Source organism: Petaurus breviceps, unplaced genomic scaffold (genome assembly GCF_028583685.1).
Source record: "Petaurus breviceps papuanus isolate PSGF00001 unplaced genomic scaffold, PetGlider_PUasm1.0 379, whole genome shotgun sequence".
Classification (NCBI taxonomy): Eukaryota; Metazoa; Chordata; class Mammalia; order Diprotodontia; family Petauridae; genus Petaurus; species Petaurus breviceps.
Genome location: NW_027186303.1, coordinates 1,942,608 through 1,970,047, shown reverse-complemented (window position 1 = coordinate 1,970,047; position 27,440 = coordinate 1,942,608). Strand labels below are relative to the sequence as shown.

The 27,440-nt window shown below is 39.7% G+C and overlaps 1 protein-coding gene across 1 annotated transcript in view; it reads left to right on the top strand.

Moving 5' to 3' along the window:
• Positions 1-27,440, top strand: part of SLC41A2 (solute carrier family 41 member 2) — a 122,557-nt gene that overhangs the window by 23,522 nt on the left and 71,595 nt on the right. Inside the window, exons 2-4 of the mRNA XM_069099390.1 lie at positions 5,534-6,229; positions 14,199-14,306; positions 24,795-24,866. Of these exons, the coding sequence (XP_068955491.1) occupies positions 5,645-6,229; positions 14,199-14,306; positions 24,795-24,866 (765 nt within the window). The 5' untranslated portion in view covers positions 5,534-5,644. The remainder of the gene's footprint in view (positions 1-5,533; positions 6,230-14,198; positions 14,307-24,794; positions 24,867-27,440) is intronic.

The window sequence follows — 27,440 nt, the reverse complement described above, 5'->3', positions numbered from 1 at the left end:
CCTCTCTGTAGCCTTGGCAGGTCACTCAAGCTGTCTGCTTATGGCTTTCTCAGTAAAATGAGGCGGTTGGACAAGATGGTCTCCAAGGCTCTGCCAGCTCTAGGTCTGTGATCCTGAGGTAGTTTAGGGTCAAATAGTAGAGGGTCTTAGACTAGTATGAGACAACGAGGCTCACACCATGTATAATTGGGAGCCAGAGGAAGAAATCTGTGATTTGAAGAGTGAGGTTGGTAGATAGTATAAATAGCAGTAGTGGTGAAGAGTTCAAATTTACTGAAAATGAGAGGCTGTTTAGAGAGTGCTGTAATAGTTTACCCCTAAGATCATTAGAATAGAAGGACAGGTGTCATGTCTTAGCAGTAGTGGTATGGAAAAGGAAGCATAATATGGTGTCAGATTGAATCTTGGAGAACCAAAGAAAAAGAAGTTGAAGATGATTTTAATTGAGGCACTGACCAACTGGCAGTCCTCCATCTACTAAAGGGAGGCTTGGCAAAAAGCAATAGAAAAAAAATCCAAGAAGTTAATTGTATGGAACTTTGATATTGGAAAACTCCAATGGAAATACTTAGCTACTGAAGGAAATTGATAAGGTTAGAAATTGGACCCCAGTATTCTGAGCTGAAAATTATAAAAGCATATTAATTAATTAAATTCAACAAGCATTATGAAGGGCTTACTATGTTCTAGGTGCTATACTAGATATTGAAGATGGAAAGGCAAAAAATGAAACAGTCTGCTCTCAAAAGGGTTTCTGTTCTATTGAGGGGAAGCAGGACATCTCTACATAGATGAGTCAATTCAAAATATAGACAGAGGTTTTTTAGGGGAGAGGGAATGATAGCTAATAACTAGGTAAATCAAGAAAGGCCTTCTAGAGGAGGCAACTTTTGAGGCTGGCTTTGGAGGAGGCAGAGAGACAACCTGTGGAATAGATCTGATCCAGGAGATGGAAGTATCACATACATATGGGGAATAACAAATAAAGTACAGAAAATGAGAGGGCTTGGAGCTAGGTTGTGAAGGGCTACAGGAGTTTGGAATTGATTGAAAAGGAAGTCCCCACAGCTTCATGAGCAGGGAAGTGACAGGGTCGGATCTTTGTTTTAGGAATATCACTTTAGCGGCTCGCCGTGGAATGTAGAGCGGAGAGAACAACAACTGGATTCATGGACACCAATTAAGCTGAAAACTCTGATCCTTGTGGTACTGTTTGGGTTCTTGGGAGGAACGAAATTATTAGACATCTGCCCTGAATTTAGAGACTTGTAATTTAAGGGGAAAATGTGAAATGAAAAAAAAATTTTTTTAAGCAGTTGGGGTTAAGTAACTTGCTTAAGGTTACACGGCCAGTTATTTCTGGGTGTGGTGCTAAGTATCCGAGCCCGGATTCTATCCCTCAGGTCATCCCAACACTGGAGCCGGTGCTCTCACTGGCTGAGCCACCTGGCTGCCCCTGAAATGAAATTCTTAATGTTATTTAAAGAAGAGCACCAAAAAAGACATAAATGAATTTATTATATGCTAAGACAACCCAATATATCATTTTGCCAAGTATGGCATCTCTGAAAGCTATTTAATTACTCATGAAATACTTTTCTTTATTACATATTTTTAACTGCAAATAGAAACTCTTAAGAAAATGCAATTAAATAGAAAATGAAAAGTGAATGTCTACCTGCAGAGTCAAAATGCTCTAAGAGCTGTAATGTTTCAAGAGGCCTAACTTCCAGGTATTTATTTGTTAGGGATCATGCACTGGAATTGGGTGTTTTGAGGTTGATCATAGAATCAGACAATTGGAAGGGACAATAGAACAAATATCTGCTCTCTAGTATGGCTAACAAGTGGTCTTTTAGCCTCTGGTTGAAGACCTCCAAAGAGAAGCAATCCATGTTCTCCAAAGCAGCCTGTTCCACTCTAATAATTGTTAGGAATTTTTTCTTTACATCAAACCTAAATCTACCTCTGAAACATTCACCTATTACTCCTAGTTTTGACCTTTGGGGTCAAAGTAACAATCCTTCAAATACTGAACCTACTCTCCTTTTTTTCAGAGGGGTTTGATGTCTCTTCTCATATGTTGTCTGCTCAAGGTTTATCCTTGTTTCCCTCTTCTGGATACCCTTTTATCAGTGTCCTTAATATGTCCTATCCAAAGCTGAACATGATGTTCCAGATAGAGTCTGGGTTGGACAGAGTACAGAGGTATTTTAGTAGACCATCAATTTTTTTTTTTAGCACCATATTACATTGTTGACCAATGTGGAGCTTGTGGTCTATTAAAATCCCCAGATGATTTTCAGATGAACTGTTCCCTAGCCATATACTTCTCCCATTTTATACTTGCAAATTTAGTTTCTTAAACTCTTAGGTGAGACTTTATTACTTAATGAGTCCCTATTAAATTTTCTCTTATTAGAGTTGACCCAGATATTTTTGAAGTTTGACTTCAACACATTAGCTATTATTCTTCCTGGCTTTTTGTAAGCTGTAAATTTATAAGTATGACTTCTCTGAAATCATTAATAAAAATATTAAATAGCTCAGAACCAAGGATAAATTCTCATGGAAAGCCACTACAGACTTCCCTGGACATTGACATTGAGTTATTTATCAATGACTACTTTTTGGGTCCAGCTGTTAAACCAGTTACTAATTCACCTAACTATTGTCTAGACTGTATCTCTCCAACTTGTCCTCAAGAATTAATTGAGAGACTGTCAAATTCTTTGACAAAATCTAGGTAAATGTTATCTGGATCCTATCACCCATTCAAAAAAGGAAATAAGTTTCTCTGGCATAACTTGTTATTGAAAATAACCATCCCATTTAAATAATTCATTCTGGAATTTAGCTAGGTCAGAGTCAAGTTCACTGGCTGAATCTGCATTCTTCTTTTGTCATGTAGGCTTTTTAGTACCTTACTTGGGCTCTGTGATCTTTTGATCATCACTGACAGTCACATCTACCAGCTTTTACCAAACTCTCTTGTGTAGTTACCCCCAGTTTACAGTGACTAAACTCCTTAGGCATAGTCAGATGCTATCTTCTTACTTTACCTTGTTTTTGAGCAATCTAGGGGCCATCTCCAGTTGCTTTTTTTTTAATATGAACTGATGCACCCTTGAGCATGTATCCTAATACCACCTTCTCCGGAACATTGCCTCCACAATCATCTCCACCTGCCCTCCATCCGCCCTTCAATCTTCATTTTCTCTAGTGATTCCTTCTCTGCTACCTACAAAAATGGCCTGAGTCTCTACCCTTCTAAACTCTTTATTTTCCTATAATCTTTCCTCTTGTTCACATCCAAAAACTCCTAGAAAAAAGTTATCTACATTTCTTTCTGCCATTTCCTCTCTTCTCACTCACTTCTCCTATCTTTACAGATTGGCTTTTGATCTTATTCATCCAGAGTCACTGTCTCCAAAGTTGCCTATCTTGATCTCTTAGTTATTCAATATGGTGGTCTTCTCATAGTCCTCATCCTTCTTGATCACTTTGCAGTGTTTGACACTGTTTACTACCATGTCTTCCTGAGTACTCTCTTCTCTGAGTTTTCTTAACACTACTCTCTCCTTACTCTCCTGCCAATCAGACTGCTTCTTCTTCATCTCCTTTGCTCCTCTTTTCTCTGTATATGCTTTTGCTTGGTTATCTCTTCAGTTGCTGTTATGCAGATGAATCCCAGATCCATACCTCTAGCTCTATTCCCTCCCCTCAGGTCTAATTGTTTGTTATTGAATATTAAACCCAACATATCCAAAATAGAACTAATTATTTTTCCTCCACCCCAAACACATCCCTTTTCCAAACTTTCTTATTTCTGTCAAGTTCACCTACCATCCTTCCAGTTTCCCAGGTCTGTAACCTTGGTTATCTGATTCCTCATTCACCTTTACCCAGGTATCCAATCATCTGCTAAATCTTGTAATTTTCATCTTAATATCTCTCATTCAGATTCCTTCTCTCCATTTCTTCTTCCACCCTAGCGCAGACTCTCCTCACCTCTCACCTGGACTACTTCAGTTGTTTCCTCATTGGTCTCCCTGCCTTTAGTCTCCATGGCTGCCTTCCCTAGTCAATCTTCCACATAGCTGCCAAAGGGATTTTTCTAAATCTCTGGTCTCACCACATCACTGTCCTATTCAATAAATTCCAGTAGTTCCTTAATGTTGTTAGGATCAAATAAAAAATCTTTGTGGCACACACACACACACACACACACATTATACCCAGTAGGTTATTATTACAAAGGAAAGAAAAAAAAAAGAAAAACAAAAAGAGTTCAGCAAAACCAAAATATCAACATTATTTGAGTATGTGCAATATCCCACATGCTCAGAGTGTGTTTAGCAAAGAGGGAAGTGCATTTTCTCATCTTTTCTTTTGGATCATTGATAGTTCATTTTCTTTGTGTTTTCATTTATATTGTTGTCATTGTGCATATTGTTTCTTGGTTCTTTTTACTTCCCATCAGTTCCTAGCAGTCTTTCTTTCATATTGTTCCTTATGGTGCAGAAATAGTGCATCAGTTTGATACAGTACCCTGAAATGGAGCATTGTACCCTGAACTCTGATGTCATTGTGGTCCTGCTTTCGCTCTAGCATGTAAATGCCTAAGATTCTATTGACCACCAGATTTGAGGATTGGAATCTATTCTCTCTGGCAAGCTGTAGTTGGTGAAAATTGCAATAGGAGCAGACTTTCTATTTGTGACTCACCTTTGCAAAGAAAAAAAAAGGAATTCAAGGAACTTTCAACATAGCAAATGATAGGAAGAGGGAAAAAGGGTGTGAAGTTCCTGGTTAGTAAAGGATTCAAAAAATATTATTGCTCCTTTGCTCATCTGAGCCACCATATTAGAATGTATGCCCTTACCATTATTAACTAGGGGAGGTGCTTGGAGAATAAGGCATTTCCTTGTTTGTTTTTTATTCCATGTAAGGTGATGTGTAGATTATAAATTGACTCTGGATGCTGTCATACTGTTCTTCTTCATCTGTACTTCCTTCACACTGCATCATCCAAACACAAGTGAATTCAGGGCATTTTGTGAATTTAGCTCTTTAGAGAGGAGGTTTTTGCTTTTTGTCTTCGTATTGAGGGTGAATGAGCACTTGTTAGGAATGTTTTTAGAATGGCTTCATGTTTGAGGGAGGGTTGCAATTAGAGGATCCTCTGATTCTGAGGAACCCCACTCCCCCCAGGATTTTAATATTTTTGTTATTCTGAACTTGACAAATGAAGATTTCTAGTGAAAGGCTCATTTGCTGATCAAAGCAAAGTGTTTTTTGTTTGTTTTGTTTTGGGTTGTTTTTTCTTTTGCTTTTTGATAACTTGTAGAATGAAAGATTGAATTATATTTGAACTCTTTTCAAAATTTGCTTACGCCCATCAGTTGATTTTCTAAGTACTGGGGTGTATGTGTGTGTGTGTGTGTGTGTGTGTGTAAATTAGCTTGTATTCCATTTCTTTAATGTAAAAGGTGATGTCTCAAGATGATGTATCTGCTTTTTTCTTTTCTAGGTCAAATCCTGTCTGTGAAACTATGGAACATTTTGGATCACTGAAGCCACTGGTTTTTGATGGTCTTTGCTTTAAAGCACTGTTTGTATTTGAGTCACCTGCTGTTTTCTCATGCGCGCCGAGACCCAGGGAGCGCAAGGACAAGGGCATTGTGACAACAATATGACTAATAGTAAAGGAAGAGCTATCACAAACAGACCCAGCGGCACAGTCAGCAGTGGAGGAAGATCGGTCAGTTGGACTCTCCATTTGAATACATTTCAGCCTGACACATTTTTAAGCCTTCTCTTGAGTATGGTGCCTGTCATTTACCATAAAAGTCAAGATGGCATTTGGCAAGATGGCCTGCCAGCCTCAGCACAGTCATTTAACATAAGAACAGATCAGCACATGGAGTACCATCATTTCTCAGAGCAATCTTTTCATGGCAATAACGGACATGTTCCATCAAGCTGTAGCCCAAAGTATGATGACTATGCTAACTATAATTACTGTGATGGGAGGGAGACTTCAGAAACAGCTGCCATGTTAAAAAATGAAGACATGTCTAGTGATGGTGATGAAGATCTCATTGGGGAAGGGAATCATCGATTGCCAAAGGAGTCCAGTGGCACGATGGCCTTACAAATCCTGGTTCCATTTCTGCTGGCAGGTTTTGGAACAGTTTCAGCTGGCATGGTTTTAGACATAGTACAGGTGAGTGTTCACCTTTTTGTATTTTCATTAATCTGCTTTCCAGATCTATCTTATCACAGAAGACTAAGACGTTTGGGATTCTTATTGTTGGCTAGTGATGTTCTGAAAGGTTTACTATAAATTATAATTATCACCTTGCAAAATGAACAGAATATTATACTCTGATAAAATATAAACTAGTTGACTCCAGTGGAGCTTTTAAATTTTAGAGCTCCTGAAAGACCAACATGATTCTGGCCGTGAAAACGGTAATGTAGCACCTAATAATAAGTAATAGAGTTTAAAAAATGGATAAACTGGAAAGATAGACATATCAATAAATATGCTTGTCAATAGTGTCAACCTGTTTCTCTACAGTCCCACCAGCACTGAGTTTTTTTTGTTGGTGATTATTTTTTTTCAAGTTTGATGCTATCACCTTTCATATTAGTCAAAAGTTAAGCCTTTAACAGTTATTTGGTATGATTTAAGTAAATGCCTTTTAGAGGATCAGTTTATGACATAAAAATGAGAACCTGTTGCTTCATCAGACTCTACTTTATTGCCTTTTGTTCTGTTCCTGTTTCTTCAGACCGTCTGTTTTGCTAAATAGATATTACTCATGTGGATACTAATATGAAAATTGCTTTTTCTTAATAAAGAGGTAGCAGGTTACTAGTTTCAGAATCTTTTGCATACCTTCTAATCACTTTTGTTCCATTAATCATCTTTGCTTTTATGAAGTTTCAATCTTTTCCTTTCTGGTAAGTTTTCCCCTAAGCCTAGTCACATTTTCCTTCCTAAAAACAAAATAAGAAACCTTCCTTTAAGTCTTGCCATCCCATCTCCATTCCTCACTCCCATCCTCAGAGTAATTGAAACTTTCTGCCTCTGCTAACTCATCCCTTGCTCACTCCTCCTGCCATGTGCTCTCATGGAGTAGAGAGGCTTTCATCATCACCACTTTACTGAAACAGCTTTTTTCATGGTCACTGAGCATCCTTCACATCACCAAATACATTTCGGGGCCTTTTCTCTGTCTTCAGCTTTTTTGGACCAGTTTGTGACATCTGGTGCTGAACCATCTTTTTTTTTTTTTTCTGGCTACTTAAATATAGCTCCACTTGACCTGGCCACACACTTAAAAGATCATCCCATAACTCTGCTCATTTTCACTGTCTAACACCTAGGAAAAGCTATCTACAGTTGTTTCTACGTACTCACCCCTTTGCAGTTGGGTTTCTGATGCTACCATTCGAATGAAACTCTTCTCTCCAAGGTTCCTAACAGTTTGTTAGTTACTGAATTTAGTGCCCTTTTCTCAGTTCTTATCTTTCTTGGTGATCTGTCTGCAGCAATTGACCCTGTTGACTCACCCCTCCTCTGGTATAGTCTTTCCCCCTGGGTTTTTTTAACCTAGCTTTTTCTTGGTTATCATACCTGCCATGTGACTGCTCTGATCCTCCTCCATGTCCCTATATGCATGACTCTGCCCTGAGGCAGAGGGCTGAGACATGTGGCCACAGCACTTCCAAGTGTGGCCTGGACCAGAGTGAAGTCTGATTCTTCTCTGATTTTAGTGTTGATATATTAATTAAAAATATATATGTGTAAGCATGTGTGGTTTTCTAAGTGTGTCTTTGCAAGGATCCTTATCTATGAGTTAGTGGCCCCATTTCTATTTCAATTTGTCATCACTACCCTAAGGTTCTGTCCTGGCCCTCTTCTTTCTTTGTATATGTTTTTTCTCCTGAAGACTCTCCCAGATTGATATTTTTGTGATGGTAAATTAGGCCAATTCTCAATTCTTGCCTAGTCCTTAGTTACTGGTAGGGCATTGACTCAGACCAACAGACTTGGGAAGCACCTTAATTTAGAAAGGTCAGGGTCATCCACTGCATCCCAGGTCACGGCCATTGTCTTGACTTTTGTCTCGCCACTGGACTTCCATGACTGGAGGACCTTGTGTAGCTCTGCCTCACTTATATCCAGTTCACGTGCAAGTCAGGACATCACCCCCGTAATGTCATTGGTCTCTGAAAACCTAGGATGAATAGCAGAACAGAACAACAAACAGATTCTTCTGGCTGCAGCCTTGCTTCACCAGTTATCTGCTCTGCATTTCTATCTGGATGTCTCATAGGCATCTCAAACTCAACATGTTGAAAACAGAACTCGTGTAAGCCCAGAAACATTCCTTCCTGACTTTCCTTGTCAGGGGCAAGTTCACACCATTGACAGCTTTGTTAGTTGACCAGTCTTGCTGTTCACACCTCCACCCCCTGAGCATCAAGGCCTCCACCCTTACCATCCTCAAGGTCACTTACCTCTTATATTTCTTACTCCTTGTGAGGTCTGAAGAAGACACTTGACTTCCCAGGGTCTCAGTTTCCTCATCTGGACTAGGCAGCCTTTAGAACAGTAGATCTATGACCCCAGGGTCTCCTAGCATCAGCCCTTCTGTTCTCTACTCTGTCTACTACAGAATTACCAAACATCACCTCACATCTCTAGGTCATTTCCCCTCTGACCAAGAAACTTCATTGGCTTCTTTTGGTTTCTAGGGTCAAATACCAGCTTGCTTTGTTTGGTGTTGAAAGCCCTTCACAATCTGTCTTCAACCTTAGTTCCTGCTCTATGTTCTGGGCAAACTGGATTACTGACTGTTTCCCATGAACTGTATACAGTCTCCCACCTTCCTGCTTTTCTACAGGTTGCCTCCCATGCCTAAGATCTCCTTCCTAGGCTCTCTAGCTCCATTCAGGGTTCAGCTTCTGTGTTCTTCTTACGGCACCCTTTTGTGATGCCTTCCCTCATGGCTGTTTAGTGTTTTTTCTCTGACAAAATACCTTTGTATTGACTTCATATATATTTTGTATTTTCTGATGTTTGTACACGTTTCCTCTTGGTAATAGCTAGCTAGCATTAATATAGCTCTTTAAGGTTTGCAGGTGCTATACCAATAGCAACTCATTTGATTCTTGCAATAACCCTAAGAGGTAGGTGCTGTTATTATCCCCACTCTACAGTTGAGGAAACTGAGGCCATCTGATCTTCTTGTTCCTTAAGTGGGTGTGTCCTCCAGTGTTCTAACTTAGGGTCTCTTTCGTTCTCTGTCTACATTCGCCCTCTTTGTGATCTTATTCTTTTCAAGGCTTCAGTTACCACTTCTGTAAAAGTCATTCCCAAATCTAGACTGACCATCCAGTATCTTGTCCTCCTGTCCAGTATTTCCAGAGCTTGAACTTCTGCCTGAATGTTCCAACACTTCATACTTAGCATGCCTAAAATAGAGCTTTGCATCTTTTTCCTCTATCCCCAAAACTGCTCGGACCCCTACTTCTCTCTCCTTTATAGGTACCTTCCTTCTTTTAAAGCCCATGTTAGAGCCCACTTACCACCTTTCTGTCTGTGACCTTCACAGATGAAAGGGATTGTAACCTCTTCCCATTTCTTGACCCCCCCCCCATCTCTGAAGGTCTCTCCTCTTTTGTAATCTTACTTACCCTTATAGCATAACATTGCATATAGTTGATGTTTCCTTTCTTAGATTCTAAGGTTCTTGCAGTCAGGGTGTATACATCTGTCTTTGTATCCCTAGCACTTTGCACAGGGTGTTGGAACAGAGTGTGTGTTTAATTAGAGTCCCTCCTTTTCTAGAAAGGAAGCAGAGGGACACAAATGCTCTTGAGCCACGTGCGTGTAATTTACTGGCCCTTGAGCTTCCAATGTTGACTTTAATGCTCCTCTCTCTATGAGGAGAAACTGTAAAGTCCTCATTGTCATCCTTGGAATTCAGTTTGAATGATTTAGTATCAGGGTTATGTTTCTTAGACTAGAACTCTGAATAGGGCTATTCTTCTGATGGGGAAACTAAAGGAGGAGGTGCTGAGGGAAATGTTTTGCTTGAACTTTTTAAGGTCAAGACAACAATGTTTTCAAAGAGTAGGCAGAAGCAAAGATCAGCGAGGCTGGGGGAGTTTTGCCTGTAGTCTTCTAAACACAGTATATCAAGACAATAGTACCTGGTTTCTTCTACTGCGGTTTTGGCATTTTAGCTCTTGATCAAGTTTTATGGAGAAAGCTATAGGGTAAATGTCCAAGGAGCTGGAACCAATCGTGGTTCTTCTGCTGACTCTGTAGCCTTGGGGATATCACTTCACATTTTTCAAACAAGGGGACTGGTTCCTATCCAGGGTCCCATCCAGCTTTCCATCCTCCGGTCCTTGTGTCACTTTTCAGAGTAAGATGGAGGAAACATTGCATATTTTTCTTCAAAGTGTATTTTTTTGTTTCTGACATATATATTGCTTCAACTGAGTAAACAGTTACAGGGTGGTTTTGTTTTGCTTTTTGTTTTTGGTAAATCAATAAATCAGCATTTATTAAGCACGTATTATTGTGTGCCAGGCATTGTGCTGGGTATGAGGATACCAAGAAGAAACAATCCCTGCCCTCAAGGAGCTTACATTCTAACCGGGGAGTGTATTTGTAGTAGGGTGTACAAAACACCCGGAAAACTTCCCTTGTGAGGGAATGCACCAATCACCAACCAGGAAGACCATCGAAGTCATTGTCCCTCTCCCTACCCTCCAATACCTTTTGCATTTCAACATTCAAGACAACCCTTTAATCCAGATTTTAATTTTTAAAAATGTTTTTCTTCATTTTTAAAAATCAAAACTCCAGTCATCAATCAATAAACATTCGATGAATGTCTACTATGTTCCAGGCTCTGAAGATATACAGACAAAATAAAAACAGCCTCTTCCCTGAAGGAGTTTATATTATTATGGAGGAGACTGACATGTGCATGTCTTGTAGGTGTACACAGACTTGAACAAGGAAAGCAGTTATCTTGTCAGGGGAGAGAAGAGGAAGGCACTGGACTTGGAGCACTGGTGGGGGTGGGGTGGGGTGGTCTGGGCTGTGCTTCAGGAAAGGCCTCAGGCTGGAGGCATTGCTTGAGCTGATGACCAGGAGATGGTGGTGAGGAGGAGCTGTTCCATCTTCCTGCAGGCCTCCCTTTGGAGTTTTAGATAAGAACATCTTAAGAGGTCATAGCAGCCCCTTGAAGTTTTTCCTGAAGCTCTGGGTTTGGTGGATACTGTACTAGGAGTCCTAGAGCCAGAAGCCTAGGTGCTTTTGAGGTGAGGTAGGATGCTGTCTCCTAATCTATATTTGCCTTTTTGGCTGGAGGCCAGTTCATTTGTTATGTTCTGGTTTAGTGTTCTGTAGTTTCTGTGGAAGAGACTTTCATGGCATCCTTAGTAGCTTGAGGAGAGCAGAATGAGAAACAGCTCCTGTTTGTCTTGTTTGCTCTCTGCTTCCTCAGCCCTCTTAGCCATTCACATGCTTATTAGACTGTCCTTCCTGCTGGAAACTCCTCTCCTCACTAAGGGAGGAAACACCTGTCCTCAGTAAGATTTTTTTCATTGGAGGAAAACTCTGTGATTGGTAGCTTTTCCTGTTTTTTTTTTTGTAAGGATGGGAACTGGAACAATTATTTCTTTGATATAGGGCACTCTTTGATGGAGACATGTCCCACACTGATATAGGCTCATACCCTTTCTAGGCTGTGTAGCTGTAGAGATTTTCTTGGGTTACCCAGGTGTAGCGGAAAGCACCCCAGAGTCCCCAGGGTGGGCTGCCAACACAGGTTCTTGGATCTGCTTTGATAAAGGAAAGCAACTCAAAATGGGTTAATAAGCTTACTTTAATCAGTCAAATATGTATCATTTACCTAGTTCAGGGGAAAAAGGTCAGCACCCCGAACTTCAGAGTATACAGACAGAATTATCAAGACAGAGAAACAGATCAAGTAGACAGGTTTCCAAAACTGTCCAACCATTACATCCATACCAAATCAGCATCTGGGTTTTTCAAAGCCGGGGGACTCTCAACAACGGCTTCCCAGAGCCTCATATGATCAAATCACAGAACACTTCTCAAAGTGAGCCCCCAAAACAAAGCTACACATCAGGGCTTATATAGCCTTCTCATGGCTCAGAGAATGTAACAACCTTATTGATTCACTGGCCAATCAAGAAGTATCTACTGAAAAACAAGCCTCCCACCCCAGGCTCCAGGTGCACTTTAGCCTAGGGGCAGGGAAGATCTTTAAATTTGCATTTCCATTACACCAGATTCATTACTATTGCTCACTTCAGAACTTCCTTTCTTCTGTGTATGTTGAAGATGTTTCATTGGTGGGGGAGGCTAGGTGGTACAGTGAATAGAGCATTGGCCCTGGAGTCAGGAGGACCTGAGTTCAAATTTGTCCTCAGATACTTAACACTTACTAGCTGTGTGACTTTGGGCGTCACTTAACCCCAATTACCCCACCTTCCCCCCTCCAAAAAAAAAAAAAAAAAAAAAAAAAAGAAAAAAAAAAATGTTTCATTGTTGTTTATTTCTTTCTTTTTTTTTGTTTCATCATATTACCACCCCCCGCCCCCCCACCCCCCAGTAATCACTGCTTGACTTCCTCTGGCTCTCCTGGGCTCCCAGTAAAAAGTCTTCCCTTGTAACAGATAAATATAGTTAAGCAAAGCTGATTTCTGCATTGGGCATGACTGAACACATATACTTCTGGTCTATTGCCTGTGTGCCAAGAGGAGGCTTTCGGCATCATCATTCTCCTGAGGTGTTTGGTTCTTGTGCACCCATCAGAGTGCTGAAGTCTCCCAGAGTTGTTCTTTTGGTTCTACTCACTTCCCTCAGTGTTGTGGTTCATACATGTCTTTCCAGGGTGCTCAGACCATGTCTCTTTTATTACTTTTTATGGTTCGATAATATTCCATTACATTCATATACCATAATTTGTTCACCTATCATTCCTTACTTTGTTTCCAATTCTTTGCTACAACAAATTCATTCTATCTGCTATAAATATTTTTGTTAATGTCGGTGCTTTCCCTCTGTCTTTCACCTCTTGGGAATAGGTGCCAAATAGTGGTGATTCTAGATCAGAATATGTGCAGTTTCGTGATTTTTTAGGTCAAGTTCCAAATTGTTTTCCAGAATAGTTGTATGAGTTCACAGTTCCCCAGTGGTGTCTCTCTTTTCCCAATCCCTCTAGCAATTGTCATTTTCCTTTTTTTTTGGATCATCTTTGCCAATTGTTTCATAGCTGTTTGACTATCTCTACCTCTGTCAACTTGTCTTGACTATTAAAGCAGAACAAAATTTCTTAGTAGTCTGGTTTGAGACCATGTTGACTTCTAAAGAGGTCAGTAGTTGCATGTTTGTAGCTCTCTTCTCTGTGATACACTGGCTTCATGGCTTAAAGATTTTGTTTGATGAAAGCACAACATTGTCCTGGTAATTACAAAGCATGTTTAGTCTCTTTCCTTGATCGCTTTGCGTGATTTTCAGATTAAATTCTAACTTCCTTATACTCTGCACAATGGGAATTATGCCTCTCTACAGTTTTCACATTTCATATTCACAATTGTCTGCACCAACGCTGTGCTGGTGATAGCAAATTATTGATGCAGAATGGGTTACAATCATTTTAACCTTTGCTTTTTGGTTCAATAAAATTTCTCACTCAATGTGAAAGTGAAAATGTTTCTTTGATTATCCTCACCTCCTAACAGGAAGAAGAAGAAAAAAATATGCTTCTTTTCATTTTACAGTTGATTAAATTAAGCCATCAAGAGATAAAGCAATAGTCCTGTACTGAGGATTTGTAGCGCCTCCCACTGAGATTGGGTGAAACAAGCACTGTTGAGTTCCATTTTCATTGTTGTAGGGTCTGTTCATTCTATCAGCTGGCTCGCTAAAGTAAACCCAGACTTGTCTAGAGAACAGAGCAGAAGGTTTGAAGTCTACTGGTTACACAAAATGCACAGCTAGCCACGATGGAGCTGAAGACAATTTAAAAATAGAATTTAATTTTCATTCTGTAGCACATTAAATGAAGGTGGGTAGACTGCAAAATATGACTTTTTGGAAACTTTAATGTGAACTGTTCTTTTCCTTACAGCATTGGGAGGTGTTCAAAAACGTGACTGAAGTTTTTATTTTAGTCCCTGCACTTCTTGGTCTCAAAGGAAACTTGGAAATGACATTGGCATCCAGACTGTCAACTGCAGTAAGTCATTTCCTAACTTCTGAATCACAGTTACCACAGGACAGACTCAAGGACTACTGGCCATGGGCAGTATCCAGCATCTCAGAGCTGGTTAGAAGCGAGCTGGGAGATCCTTTAGACCCTGAGTGGATGGACGTTCTCTCCGGAGTCCTGACCAGTGCTTAGCCAGCCCCCGGTCGGGAGGCTCTTCTGCCTGTGGCAGCCAGCCCCTTTGCCCTTTTGGATGCTCTGAATGTTAGGAAGTTTTCTTTATGCTCAGCCCAAATCTGCCACTTTGTAGCTTCTACCCATTCAGTTTTGCCTCTAGGCCTGAGAAGAACATGTTGAATTGTAAAGAATTTTAAATCATGTCCTTTTCCCCCTGTTTCAAAGCCCCTGTCTGGTAAAATTAAGGGATGAGAGGGCTCATTTTCCAAGTCAAGCCCCCTTCCTTCAGCCTGTGGATGAAATTGTATTTATCAGGTACAGGGTTTGAGTAAAGATAAAAAGAGCAAGTGGTATGTAAAAATGGAAATTCTCTGAAGTTCCTGGTGAATTATAGGTTCTTAATTTAATGTTCTTAGAGCTCTTGTTAATGGGGCTATATGTATAAGGTTTGAGTTAGTTCTTACAGCATGAACTAGTTAGTGGGAAAGCAAATTTGGGAGGTCGTACTAAATTGTATTGAGTCTTATTATAGGCAGAGTTTAGCAGAATTACCTAGGAATCTCTGTGAGTAACTTAGAAGCAGGGAAGCAGATCTAGGAACAATTCCTTCAGAGCTACTCTGTGCATGAGGCTTATTCAACAGTTTCCAAGGGAAGATGTTTCCAGGGACCAGAAAACTACTTGGGACATCTGGGACTCAAGATGAAGTGATGCTGATTAAGTGAAATTGGGAGTAGGTAGCCAGGTTACAAGTAGATTTGACATTATTTAATATTGATGATCATTATTATAAAAAATGTGTACATTTGAATGACAACAATTTGTTGATGTTGTTCAGTCACTTTTCAGTCTTGTCCTCCTTTTTGTGACCCCATTTGGGGTTTTCTTGGCAAAGATACTGGAGTAGTTTTCCATTTCCTTCTTCAGCTAACTTGACAGATGAGGAAACTGAGGCAAACAGGATTAAGTGACTTGCCCAGGGTCACACAGCTAGTATGTGTCTGAGATAGGATTTGAATTCAGGAAGATGAACTCCAGGCCTGACACTCTTTCCACCGTATCATCAAACTATCAAACGCTTTAAAGTTCAGTGATATGTGATAGATTAAAATGAATAATCTCTGTCTTGGAGAACTGAGAATGAAAATGTCTCCCTCCTCTTGGTCAGCAGGGTCCAGAACTGTGGATTTCAGATGCAGTGTATGCGATTAGACATGGCTTTGGTATTAGCTGGGTTTGTTACAAGGTAGAGTTAAATGGGGAAGGGTGCCTAAGGACTAATGACTGACATATAAAAAAGGAAAGGCAACAATAAAACTTAAAAAAAATTTAACTGCTCCTTTGGTAACTTGTTATAGCTTTGGTTCCTTAGCTCCTCTTTTTTTTTTTTTTTAAAGAGGATAAGAATTAAATTGTTTTGGCTTTAGTATTTACTTTTATGAGGTTTTTTCCTAAAGGTGATGGAAATTGGAGAAAGGTGATGGGAAATTTAAAAGTAAAGGCTTAAGTTTATATTAAGCTTGAGGCAAGAGAGATCAGCACTAACTTTTTTAAAAATTCCAACAGCCATTTTCATTTTATAGACTTTGAGATGCTAAAAGAATTACCTAAGGAAATATACTGGTTAACATCATTAAAAATTTGTGAGTGATCAGAAAAGGTCATCAAATACTATGAAGACATGGATCCAGGGATACATAAGGGACAAACCCAGAAGAGAGAGTGATTCCCTAATACCTACATCACCAGAGTCTCAGAGGAAAAATTGGCTTGACCACAAGAACTATCAAAGTACCTGAAAGAAATTAAGCAAGAAATAAAAAAATTAAATTATCAGCGAAGGAAGAGATTTAGGGGAAAGAATTGGAATGAAAATAAATCTTAAAGCAGTAGCTAGAAAACCTAATTAAAGTAAAATACTGAAAATTGGAATATACCAAACATTTCAATGTCTACATGAGACAAGAAATATTAGAAAAAAATGAAAATGTAGAAAAAATATTAGAAAAAAATGTAAGGTATTTACTACAAGAAACAATTGACCCAGAGGACAGGTCAAGTAGAGAAAATCTAAGAACCATATTCCCTGAAAACCATGACCAAAAAAAAGCAAACCATCCAAAAATATAATAAAAATTCTCCAGCTCTATTAGAACCACAGGACATAGTAAAAATAGGAATCCACCAGTCATCTTTTAAAAGAATTCCAAAATGAAAACTCCTAGCCAAAAGCCAGAGCTTCCAAAGAAAAAAATATTGTTCACAGCCAGAAACAGAGTCCAATAATCCAGGAACCAGTCAGTATCACACAAGATTTGGGAGTCACTTTTAAAAAAGGAGAGAAAATCTAGGAATACAATGTTCCACAATGCAAAATATAAAGTCTTATATGCAAAGATATGTTATAAGTAAAACTGAATATAACCTTATAGATCAACTGGCTCCTTCCCTACTGCCCTCAAATATGCCCACAGCTCCTGTCTTTAAGGAACCTTCATTAAACTATCATCTTTTCAATCTACTTTTAAGCTTCACTTAGATATAGGGAGATGCTAATATCTCAGAAGAAGGGATCAGGAGATTAATGATATATTGTCATACCTTTTAATGAAAAAGCAGTTTATTTCTTTCAAAATGCGTTCTTTACAATCAATCATATTTTTAACTAGGACACACTGACTAAAAACAATTCACGTGACAAAAGGTAGAGATCCCCAAGATTGCCCCTATCTCTTCCCTTTGTCAGCCAAACTGCCTGAAAAAGTAGTGTGAGGTCACTGCTTCCACTTCCTCCCTGCTCACCACACTCTCAGTCCTTTGCATATCAGTTTCTCCCATTATTACTCAATTGAAATTGCTCTTTCCAGAATTGCCAACAATCTCTTAAATGCCAAATTAGATGGCCCATCTACTACTGCTGACCACCTTCTCCTTCCTTGAGACTCTTGCCTCTCAGAGTTTTCCTGGAATTACACTTTCCTGATTCTTATCCTACCTGCCTGGTCACCCTTTCTCAGGTTCCTTCATTGGCTCATCAGATATATTCAAATCCCCTAGCTCTGGGTGGTCTTCAAAATCCTGCCTTAGGCTCTCTTTAAGGAGGCTGGAAAGATAGACCAGGTTTCATAGGGCTTTCAAAGGCAAACAGAGGAGTTTATTTTTTTTTTATCCCAGAGGTAATAAGAAGCCACTGAATTTGACTAAGCAGAGGAAAGATGTCCTATCAATGTTTAAGGAAAATTAAATGTTGGTTGGAGTGGAGAGATTTTGGGTATGGCAATCAATTAAGAGGCTCTTACAAAATGTAGATGAGACATGAAGAACTCCTGAATTGTGGTGCTAGCTATCAGAATGAGTGGAGGAAGACGGTTGAATGCAAGAGATGTTGTAAAAGTAGAAATGGCAAGATTTGGCAACTGATAAGATGTGTAGAATGAGGGAGACCAAGGAGCCCAGAATAGTGACAAGATTAAGCTCCTGGGAGGGGAGTGGTGTCTTGGACAGAAATAGGAAAGTCTAGAAGAGGGAAGAATTTTGGGGAAAAGATGAGTTTAGTTGTTTACATATTGACTTTGAGATGTCTTGGGGATGTGGTTTGAAATGTTGAATTACATAATTAAAAAAAAAACCAAGGTGTAATGGATTTATGGTTTCAGATATATCCTCTTTGTCTGGTCTTTGTAAATAGAAATGTCCATATTTATAGGGAGTTTTCAGGTCCAGAATAAGAAAAAAAATTATTCTGAAACATGAAATTTGAATAAAATATACTGGCCATGGAAGATTGCTTTCCATATGTATTCTTTTCTCCTTAGGCTACCAAGGATGCACAGGGATGAAAAAGTAGAGGATTTTCCAGTCTGCTTCTCCAGCTACTTTGATTAGCTCTCATTCCCCCTTTTCCCTAGCTTACTTGCTCTTCATTCACCAGATAAGTTATGAAAATCTGAATGAAATGAAAAACAGGTCAAGCAGCTTGACTAATTAGTCAGGTTAGCTATTAGACAACAGACATATTCCAGTCAATCTAGGGGCCCACACTCAAAAGCTTTCCATCTAGGAACTGTTAAAGTTTACATTCTCTTAGCAAAGCTTTGGAAAACCTTGGGTCACATCCATTTCACTGTGAAGCAGCATAGCAGGGTTTCAGAGGAGGCTGGATGATATAATAACAAAAATAAATTGGCAAAAATATTTAAAACTGTTAAAAAAAAAAGTTAAGACAAATTCACCCTTAGTGGGCTTTAAGGCATTCCCTCAAATTATCCCATTTGGAGTAGGTCCCCTTTTGCTGGAGTAAAATTCTCATGGGACCTCTTTTCAATTGGATCAGCGTCTTTAGGCCACCATCTGGTGATCTCAGCAGCAGCTGGACAGTACTCAAGAATGTTGTTTTTAGAAATATTTGTTCTGAGGTATATCGGGTTTCCTAGCAAAGTTAACAGGTTGCCTAAATGTTTGTGTATTTAATTGTATTTATCAGAACAAAGTTCACTTTCAGACCATACAAAATTGAAGCCTTATTCTCTCCAATATCCTGCTCCATTTTTACCTCTTTCCTGAAACTGCTACTTGTGTTTCCTCATTATCTCTTATTCGTATTCTGTTCCTTCCTGCTAGAACACTCTTGAATTTTAAGTTCATTTAAAAAATTTTTTTTTATCTTCTTGTTTTCTTTTTTTAAAGTTTTATTGTACTTTATTTTTTTTTAATTTTTCAAATGCTTTATTAACTTCTGATTTACATAATTAATTTCTGCCATATTTTGAGTTACAAATTTTCTCCCTGTTTTTCCCCTACCCACCACCCCAAAATAGCAGTCCCACAGGATATCCCCTCCTCCAATCTGCTCTCTCCCATATTTTCTCCCATACCCCTTTTGACTTTTCCAGTGGATCTCTATGCCCCAGTGCTTGTATGTATTATTTCCCAATTACGTGTAAAATAGTATTAATAATAGTATATATATATATATATACACATATATATAAATATTTGATTTTAAAACTTTGAATTCCAGATTCATTCCCTTCCTCCCTTGTCACCCACCCTTACTGGGAAGATAAGCAGTTCAGTATAGGTTGTACATGTGTGGCTAATGCAAAACAATAACATAGTAGATATATTGTAAAAGACTGACTATATTTCCCTCCCTCCTATCCCACCTCCCACTAGTTCTATTCTCTACTTTGATCCCGTTCCTTTTCAAAAGTGGGTGCTTCCAACTTAACTCCCCCCCAGCCTGCCCTCCCATCCATCATCCCCTTCCCCCCCTACTCTCCTGTAGGGTGAGATACCCTATTTAGTGTGTATTTCATTCCCTCCTCAAGCCAAATTCAATGGGAATAAGGTTGTTCCATTCCCTTTTGCCCTCCTATTCTTCCCCTCCATTGTAACCATTTTCCCTTGCCTCTTCTATATGAGATAGTTTACCCCATTCTGTCTCTCCCCATCTCCTCTCATTATATTCCTCTCTCACCTCTTAATTTCACCTTTTAAGTATCATCCCTTCCTGTTAAATTGGTCCTGTGCCCTGTATCTACGTTTACCTGTAAACATATTCACATATGTATTCATATGCCGATATACCCTCATATATAGACACATAAATTTCTATTCCCTTCAACTACTGAGAAAAGTTTCATCAGTTACAATTATTGTTTTTCCATGTAGGAATGTTAATAGTTCAACTTTGATAAGTTCCTTATGGTTTCTTTCCCTGTTTGCCTTCTGAAAGTCAAATTTTCTATTCAACTCTGGTTTTTTCATCAAGAATGCTTGAAAGTCCTCTATTCCACTGAATGACCATATTTTCTCCTGAAACATGATACGCAATTTTGTTGGGTAGGTGACTCTTGGTTTTAATCCCAGCTCCTTTGACCTCCGGAATATCATATTCCAAGCCCTTCGATCCCTCAGTGTAGAAGCTGCCAGATCCTGTGTTATCCTGATTGTGTTTCCACAATATTCAAATTGTTTCTTCCTGGCTGCTTGTAATATTCTCTCCTTAATCTGGGAATTCTGGAACCTGGCTATAATATTCCTAGGAGTTTTCTTTTTGGGATCTTTTTCAGGAGGTGATCGGTAGATTCTTTCAACCTCTATTTTGCCCCCTCGTTCTAAAACATCAGGGCAGTTTTCTTTGAGAACTTCCTGGAGGATGCTTTCCAGGCTCTTACTTTGGTCATGGCTCTCAGGCAGTCCAATAATTTTTAAATTATCTCTCCTGGATCTATTTTCCAGGTCAGTGGTTTTTCCCATGAGATATTTCACATTGCCTTCTATTCTTTCATTTGTTTGGATCTGTTTAACAGCATCTTGATTTCTCATAAAGTCATTAGCTTCCATTTGCTCCAATCTAATTCTGAAGCAATGATTCTCCTCAGTGAGCTTTTGAGATTCTTTTTCCATCTGGCAAATTCGACTTTTTAAGGCATTCTTCTCCTCATTGCCTTTTTGAGCCTCCTTTGCCATTTGAGTTAGTCTGTTTTTTAAGGTATTATTTTCTTCAGTCAGGCTGTTGACTCTCATTTCATAATTTTCTTGCATCGTTCTCATTTCTCTTCCCAATTTTTCCTCCACTTCTCTTATCTGCTTCTTAAGGTCCTCTATGGCCTGTAACCAGCTTGTATTTTCCTTTGAAGCTTTTGGTGCAGGAGTTCTGACTTCACTGATTTCCTCCTGTTCCATGCCTTGCTCCTTCTTATCCCCAAAATAGGAGTGTAATGTTGGAATCTTCTGTCTGCTTTGTTTCCTTTGCCTGCTCATTTTGCCACTCAATGATTTGACTTTTGGGCTTTTTGCCACAGTAGGACTCTGCCACCAGACAGGGGAGTTTTCGTCCCAAACGCTGGGGTTTTCTCAGCTGCCGGAGGTATTAGATGGGTGCCCTCTCTGAGGTCTCCACACGCTCTGGCAAGCTGGACACACACCCCAGGACCTCCACCCTAGACTGCAATCCAGATCCAAGCAGGTTAAAGCAAGAACAATTACCCCTCGGACTGGTGCTTGGTCCCCGTACTCTCTGAAGGCCAGGAGCTGAAGCCGCCACATGGCGCTGGCTGGCTGTGCTGGCGTCTCAGCGGCTTCTCACCCCGGGGGTAAAAGCCACGCACTCCCACTTACTGGGTCCCAAAGTCCAGACTGCACTGGCCTCTCACCTTGTCCTTCGCATCTATGTATTGATAAATCTGGAAACAGCCACAGCTGCTGCTGATCTGGAGTCCCTCTGGCTGGCGGCTGGTCAGGCCCGCCCTGGGGCTAACGCCTTGGCGTGGTGCTCCTACTAATTTACTTAAACAGTTGAATTCTGTTGAATCATTTCACACTAGCTTCAGGTCTGCCTCACCTTTTGCTAGAACAGCACATCTATGACCTCCAGGAAGGGGAGAGAGGAGAGTGCTGTTGGCAAATAATCTTAATTCTAGTTTCAAGCCTCCAAAATCCACTCAAGGGTTTTAGCAGTTACCATAATTTGGAAGTTTATACTGAAACTATTATATTTCAGTTACAATTTTTAGTCTCTTGTTTATAATGCCATAAATTTCTACAAACCAGGAAAAAGATTTCCTTCCTTTTCTTGTCTGTCTTTATCTCTGCAGTCTCCAACTTGAAGAACAGTCGTCACAACTCCTGGGTTGTGAAGGCAAAGAGAAAGAATCTCATAATTTTTTTACTCTTTACCTCACATTGAAAGTCCCTGCTTAATAATGCCCACAGCTGGGAGAGCTGTGTTGAGGCCCCACCCTTCTAAGCTCCCTTTCTGGGCTGTCTCATAGGAATTATTTTTTATGGGTGACAAGGTGTTCCTCTCCAAAGTTCTCTGAGGTGAAAGACCTTGTGTGCACTAGAGGATGTCTGAAGTGGAAGACCCATGAAGCGCCCACCTCATTGCCCGTGTCAGCCCACCAAAGTGTTACTTCCTCTCTCACTCCCTAAAAAAATGGTTTCTTAAGAGTGCCATGATCTCTCTCTCTCTCTCTCTTCCTCTCTTCCTCTCTCTCCCTCTCTCTCCCTCTCTCCCCCTCTCTCAGGTTCTAGTTTTTTCAAGTCAAGTTTTTCATATGCACAGCTGGCAATAATCAAAGGGCCCATATTTATTTGGCCAAATTTGTTTCCACAGTTATCCAAACTGAACTTTACCACTTGAGCTGTGGACATAAACTGGCAGGTTTTTCATGTCCCAAGCTTTAATAGCTTGCCTAATTGGGAGTCAGCAGGAGGCCTGTTCCTTCCCAATCCCATATGGATACTAATACCCCTTTGCCTTTTGGCAACCCTCTGGTGCAGAGCAAGACCATTACTCACTCCCAGCTTCTTCCAAGAGTGCCTCTTCTTTTTTTCCTGAATAAATGAGATAGAATCACAATTTTTATTGTGAACCTATTTCTCCTTATCCTCCCTGAATTTGGGGAATTTAATTTTCTGACTGCTTCATGGCTGACTAACTGCCAAGAGAGTCTCCACTATGACCCTCAGTTAGACAGAAATTTGAATGCCTGCTGCAGTGTTAGATAGTGGGCTTACCCAGGGATACCAACCATCTCTTTGTGGTTGCTAAAATTGTTAAGAGAAAATCCTAGTTTGGGTTTCACCCTGGTCAGTTAAAGGCAAATTCAGACAAAAGGAATTTGTTGGCACACAGAGGCATCAAAGAGTTGGAATAAGTCTGGCCCTAAAGTATACAATCTTAAAAATTATTTTCCTTGGGAAAAAAGATACATTAATAGTCAACTAGAATAGGATTTGAGAGGTAGTTTTTTATATCTCCAGCATTACTAAATTGTACATATCCTTTGACTCAATGATACTACTAAGCATGTATCCTAGAGAAATCAAAAAAGAACCATAAGTAAAGAAAAAAATACACATACACACATACAAATGCAGTGCTTTTATGGTAGCAAAACAAGTGGGTACCTATCACTGGGAAAATGGTTAAATGCAGTGTATTATATGCATGCAATGGTGTATTATTGTACAATAGAAATGATGAAAAGAATAGTGTCAGAGAAATTAGAAAGAATTATATGACTAGTACATAGCGGAATTAGCAGAACCAAGAGAATGGTTTATATAACAACTTCTGTATTGCAAAGAAAAACAAATTAGAGAGACTACAGATCTGACTTGATAGAATAACTAATCATGATTCTAGAAGATTGATGATTAATCAGCACAGGACTGAGGATGGATCATGCTTCCTACCTGTTGGCAGAGAGGTGGTCAACTAGAGGTATAGAATGAGACATACATTTAATTCTATTCTATTTTCAATTAAAGAGTATTTGTTTTTTCTTCTCTTACTTTCCTCCCTCCCCCCCCAAACCAAAACAAAACATAACAACTACAACTTCATAATCCTTCAGTAATCAAATGAAACAGATTTCCTTATTGACCATATTCAGAGATCTTCAAAACACCATGCTGGCTTTTGAGGAGAAACAATATTTCTATAAGACATAGCCCCTGCCCTCATGGAGCTCGTTTTCTAGTCATGATCTTCAGAACAGGGTCTCTGAGGTTTGTTGTTATATTCCCTGTGCCTTGCCTACTATCTGGCATGTAGTTGTTGTTAAGTTGTTTTTTTAATTTGTGTCCAACTCTTTGTGACACCATTTGGGGTTTTCTTGGCAGAGATGCTGGAGTGGTTTGCCATTTCCTTTAGCTCATTTTATAGATGAGGAAACTGAGGCAAACAGGGTCAAGTGACTTGCCCTAGTAGGCACTTCATAAATGCTTGTTAAACTATATTGAAGCTATTAAATCAAGTTAATATATAGATGACTTATCTCATTGGGTTGTTGTAGGGAATGTGCTTTTGTTTTACCCCCAGAGTGCTGTTAGTTATTCTCATCCATGCATTTGAGACACAAGATCCTTACCTTATGATGCTAGATTTTCAGGTGAGATAGGAGAAAGCTACTCCCTGTAGCTTCCAGTCTAAGATGAGGATAAGTTACAAGGACATGACAATACTTACCAGATGAGTTGCTCTCTGAGGACTCTGATAAAAGGCTCCATAAAGGAGTTATAAAGAATGTTAGCAGGTAGAGAGATGATTGGAAGAGAAAGAGCAAGCTGTGATCAGTGTGTGGTGTTTTCAGAGATTAATTGCATCATAGCATGATGGAGGAGATTTTTTCATAAACTGCATTTTGTATACCTTTTAATATGGTAATATTTTCTAACCTTATTGTTTGGCACATTGAACTTTTTCCCATATAATTGTTTTAGATTTTAAGACTTCTTATAGAGTTTTAATTGCAATGTAAATTTCATATTTTTACAGAGCTATGTTATGAAATACAGAATTATGCATGAAAATATCATTTTTAACAGGTAAATATTGGGAAGATGGACTCCCCCATTGAAAAGTGGAACCTGATTATAGGCAACTTGGCACTAAAGCAGGTGAGTAGGTGATTTGCATATAGTGTTTCAGTAGGACCTAATACACTCATGCAAATGAAGTTCCTTAGCTTTCTCATGAGTTATTTTAGTGCATTGAAAGAAGGCACTAAATGTAATATGTCAACAAAGCAGATTTAAGCAGACCCTCATGATCTCTGGATGTTAATCTGTTTAGTTAGCTGGTCTACTTTCTCCCACTGGTTAGGACTAATGGCTTCTGTAGATGGATTCCTCCAGTAGATCTGCCATCTCCTTGGTGATCAGTGAGGGTATTTTCTTCACTGGTTTGGATTACAACCTCATTCACCCTTCTTGTCCTGTGCAGTACATTTTTGTTCTAGATAGGTCTTCCTTGGGTATTCCTAATATTTTATGAACACCAGTGCAGCACTTGGGCTGTCTGTCCTTTTATGTGTGTATATATCTATATTTATGTAGACACATAGCTATGTGGATGCCTAGATCTAGATCTGTCTACAGTCAGATGCACACACACATGTCAGTGTCCGTGTCTGCGTGCATAAGTGCAGAGTGGGAGAAGCAGTCAGGTTTCATGCTGGCCTCTGAGTTGGGCAGACCTGGGTTCATGTCCCTCTTCTCATGCATACTGGCTCTGTGACCCTTCACAAGTCCTGTGATCATTCCATGTCCCAGAATCTAAGACTAGAGATAGTGGAAGGGTTGCTGTGCTGCATTGGTGGGAGGGACTTTCTCATGGTCTTCCTTCCACCAATGTAGTCCTAAATATAGAATGGAACTGGCTTAATGACTGCAGAGTGAAAACAACATTAGGTGTCTTATTTCCATTTCCATTTTCAACTCAAAACTCCTTTTTCTGGTTTTAATTGCTTGAATTGATGGTAGGTCCTTATTGACCCTCTCCCTACTCCCCTGAGAGTGGCTGCCTTCAGTGCAGTTCTTTGTGACCCTGGGAGCTTTGTTCCCAGTTCAGAGGCTTTAGGGACTTGGAACATTCAGATTCCCACCTAACCCCCAGGCCAGGGTGAGCTTGAAGGATGCAAAGGAATCTTAGTATTTGCCTAAACAGAACAGAATGAAGGTCAGTTTTCCATAAAAATGATTTCACACAGAGCTTTTCAAAGCCAGCTGGTGCCATTTGGGTTTGTTTGCTCTTGTATCATTGGTGCCGCTGCTTCTGAGAATGCTGAAGGAGAATTGAGGAGCCAGAGGTGGTCCTACCTGTCTCTGACCAAATTATCTCCTGATCCTTTAGCTAAAATTTGAAGGTGTTTGGTTATGTGATTACTAAAGTTTCTTTCAGTTCTGAAATTCTTTGATTTTATGTTTATTTGGCATTCGGCCAAATCTGACAACATGAAAGAATCAGTGTAGTCAATAATAAAATCCTTCGATTCAGCACTTTTTGTATGCAATGCAAGAAATATCATGATATAGTGAATGATGGAGTCAGTATGACAACATTGGTGTCCTACTTCTGATGCAGGCTGGCTGTGTGACCTTGGGCAAATGACTTCATTTCTTAGTGTCCCAGACAACTTTCTAAGACTGTACCTTGCAGAAGAGCCTTGGCTAAGATTGGTATTAGTACTGTTGAAATAGCAGTTCTAGGAACTTCTTGCAGTCCTCCCCGCCCCAATGTTCAGAATAACGTGGTAGGTCCTAGGGACTAAAAGACAAAATGCAGAACCATCCCTAACTTAGAGTGGGGGTCTCAACATTTACACAGATATGCAAATGCATGGTAGTCACCACTGGAGGGATCCAGACAGACTTGTCCAGGGAACTGGCTTCTGAGGGAAGCCTGGAAGCTGATGAAGGGCTCAGGGAGGCAAAGAAATGAGCAGTGGCTTATCTCATCCACGTGGACATTCTCCACTCTCCTTCGCTGTCAGTCACAACCCCTGCATGGTTCTCAGTCTCGTTCATGTCTCCTCTGTGTCCTTCATGGAGGATCTGCCCAGCATCCTTGGGCTTTCCTTTAGAGCTTTGCCACTTTTGCAGGTTACAAGGCAGTGTTTGAGCTGTCCACTTCTTTTACCTTGTTCTCCCACAAGACTGGCTTATCTCCCTTCTGATCATAGATTTCCCACAATTCCTGGTCAAGAATAGCGATAGTTCATATTTACATAATTCTTTGTAGTTACAAAATTTTATAATCCATTATTACATTTTACCTTTAAAACAATCCTGAGGGAGATAACGCAAGTCTTATTAAACCTGTTTTTGTTTTGTTTTATTTTTGTTTTTGGAAGGGGGAAGGCAAGGCAGTTGGGGTTAAGTGACTTGCCCAAGATCATACAGGTAGTGTGTCAAGTGTCTGAGGTTGGATTTGAACTCAAAGTCCTCCTGACTCCAGGGCCAGTGCTCTATCCACTGTGCCACCAAGCCTGTTTTACAAATGAGTAAGTTGATGTTCAGAGAGGTTAAGTGCTCATTGTCACACAGCTAGTGTCTATATATCAGAGGCAGGGCTTGAATCTGTCTCATATGGCTTCAAGTGAAACACTCTTATATCCATATTTTTGGATTGGGGGGATTTTAAAAAATGTTAAAGAATATTAAACTAAGATTTAGCAGGTGCTTTAAAAGATT